The following is a 2,718-nucleotide window of genomic DNA, read 5'->3' as shown; positions in this document are numbered from 1 at the left end:
GAAGGGTAGCAAAGCACGTAGCATTGGAGGGGGATACAAACTGTTTTATTATGGTGTGGACAGGAAGAGAAATGGCGTAGGAGTGATCCTGAAGGAGGAGCTCGTGAGGAATGTTTTAGAGGTGAAAAGAGTGTCAGACAGGGTGATCAGTTTGAAGTTGGAAATTGAAGGGGTAATGTTGAATGTATGTGGGCTAAGAAAGGAAGTGGATATCTGTGAGCAGCAGTATGGCTTCATGCCCAGAAAGAGCACTACTGATGCAATTTTTGCTCTGAGAATGTTAATGGAGAAGTATAGAGATGGTCAGAAGGAGCTGCATTGTGTCTTTGTGGATTTAGAGAAAGCGTACGACAGAGTGCTGAGAGAGGAGCTATGGTACTGTATGAGGATGTCAGGAGTGGCAGAGAAGTACGTCAGAGTAGTTCAGGATATGTATGAGAGGAGTACGATAGTAGCGAGATGTGCTGTAGGTCAGACAGTGGAGTTCTAGGTGGAGGTGGGGCTACATCAAGGATCGGCTTTGAGTCCATTCTAGTTTGCTATGGTGATGGACAGGTTGACAGATGAGGTCAGACAGGAATCTCCTTGGACAATGGCGTTTGGGGATGGCATTGTGAGTCTGGAAAGAAGAGGAATGAAAGTCAGTCATGGTAAGACAGAATACAAAGGGAGGGAAGTGGAACAGTGAGGTTACAGGGGACTGAGGTCAAGAAAGTGGCAGAGAAGTACGTCAGAGTAGTTCAGGGTATGTATGAGAGGGGTACGACAGTAGTGAGATGTGCTGTAGGTCAGACAGAGGAGTTCAAGGTGGAGGTGGGGCTACATCAAGGATCGGCTTTGAGGCCCCTTCTTGTTTGCTATGGTGATGGACAGGTTGACAGATGAGGTCAGACAGGAATCTCTGTGGACAATGATGTTTGTGGATGACATTGTGATCTGTAGTGAGAATAGAGAGCAGGTGGAGGAACACCTGGAATGGTGGAGGTCTGCTCTGGAAAGAAGAGGAATGAAAGTCAGTCGTGGTAAGACAGAATACATGTGTATGAATGAGAGGGAGGGAAGTGGAACAGTGAGGTTACAGGGGGCTGAGGTCAAGAAGGTGCAGGAGTTTAAGTATTTGGGGTCAACTGTCCAGTGTGATGGGGAGTGTAGGAAAGAGGTGAAGAGGCGAATGCAGGCGGGTTGGAGTGGGTGGAGAAAGGTGTCAGGAGTGTTGTGTGACAGAAGAGTGTCAGCAAGAATCAAAGGAAAGGTGTACAAGACAGTAGTGAGACCAGCTATGCTGTATGGGTTAGAGACTGTAGCAGTGAGGAAAAGACAAGAGGCAGAGATGGAGGTAGCAGAGATGAGGATGTTGAGGTTCTCTTTAGGAGTGACCAGGATGGACAGGATTAGGAATGAGCATATCAGAGGGACAGCTCAGGTCGGCTGTTTTGGGGACAAGGTCAGAGAGGCCAGATTGAGATGGTTTGGACATGTGCAGAGGAGGGATAGTGGTTATATTGGTAGAAGGATGTTGGAGATGGAGCTGCCAGGCAAGAGGTCAAGAGGAAGGCCAAAGAGAAGATATATTGATGTGCTAAAAGAGGGCATGAAGTTAACTGGGGTCAGAATAGAAGATGCCGAGGATAGCATTAGGTGGAAACAGATGATTCGCTGTGACGACCCCTAATGGGAACAGCCAGAAGAAAGAAGAAGAGCAAGATGAGGAGTAAAAATAGTTGTCATATACAAAACCATTCATCCACAAAATCTCCCTACAGTGTACACATGTATTGAATAAAACACAGGTAAATACATGCTCAGAGGCCCTGTTATCTAAAGTCTTTACCTTGTTTTACACCCACAGTGGCTGTTTAATAATGAAGTTTGGGAAACTATCAGCTGTGCTTACTTTAACTGAGAGCTCCAGTGATTCAAATTAATGCACAAATAGAAAGGTTTCAATTTTTCCCAAATCAGCTGGGACAGAAGTTGTATGCTTGTGACATCAGTCCAACACACCGGATCAAGCAGACACAATCTGAAAAAATGATATCTGCAGAAACCATGTTCAGTCACATCTTCATCATATTCAGCTTTCAATTCACAGTCAGCAAATTCTTTCAAGTATCAATAGACACAAAGCAGATAATTTGATCAGGGAATTAGATTTTCAGTGCTGGCAGTGGTTCAATATAGATACAATGAGACAGAATGGAGACATCACAGTTAAACATTATGAGTCACCTCTTTGTCACTGACAGCCTGCTGATCATGACAAAGCATTTTCTATGGCAATTCAAACATTACTCTTGAGGGCCTAATTCTCTGCAACAGCTTGGAAAGGGTTGGGTTCATTTATTCCTAATCCCACATTTTATTGTCCAATTAAACATCAATTACTGCACTGTGTCCTGAACTAACCAGTGAACTCTTTCTTTCTCCATCATGCTATCCCAGGAGGTGGTGGAGGCTGTTGGTGCAGGCGCGAATCCTGGCAGCAACGTCACCTTTGTCAGCAAGTGGGATCTAGCCAGTGCCTTTTTTTTCTCAGGGACAGTCATCACAACCATCGGTGGGTGTCCAGCAGAACCATAAGGCCACTACATTTACAGTGAGGAACAGAAGTATTTGAACACCCTGCGATTTTGCAAGTTCTCCCACTTAGAAATCATGGAGGGGTCTGAAATTCACATTGTAGGTGCATTCCCACTCTGAGAGACAGAATTAAAAAAA

At 44.9% G+C, this 2,718-nt stretch overlaps 1 protein-coding gene across 1 annotated transcript in view; it reads left to right on the top strand.

The window, feature by feature from the left end:
* kcnk4b (potassium channel, subfamily K, member 4b) overlaps positions 1 to 2,718 on the top strand; it is a 14,847-nt gene that overhangs the window by 8,202 nt on the left and 3,927 nt on the right. Inside the window, exon 4 of the mRNA XM_020600536.1 lies at positions 2,443 to 2,557. Coding sequence (XP_020456192.1) covers positions 2,443 to 2,557 — 115 coding nt within the window. The remainder of the gene's footprint in view (positions 1 to 2,442; positions 2,558 to 2,718) is intronic.

Source organism: Monopterus albus, unplaced genomic scaffold, assembly GCF_001952655.1.
Source record: "Monopterus albus unplaced genomic scaffold, M_albus_1.0 scaffold47.1, whole genome shotgun sequence".
Classification (NCBI taxonomy): Eukaryota; Metazoa; Chordata; class Actinopteri; order Synbranchiformes; family Synbranchidae; genus Monopterus; species Monopterus albus.
This window is presented reverse-complemented; position numbering and strand designations above follow the sequence as displayed.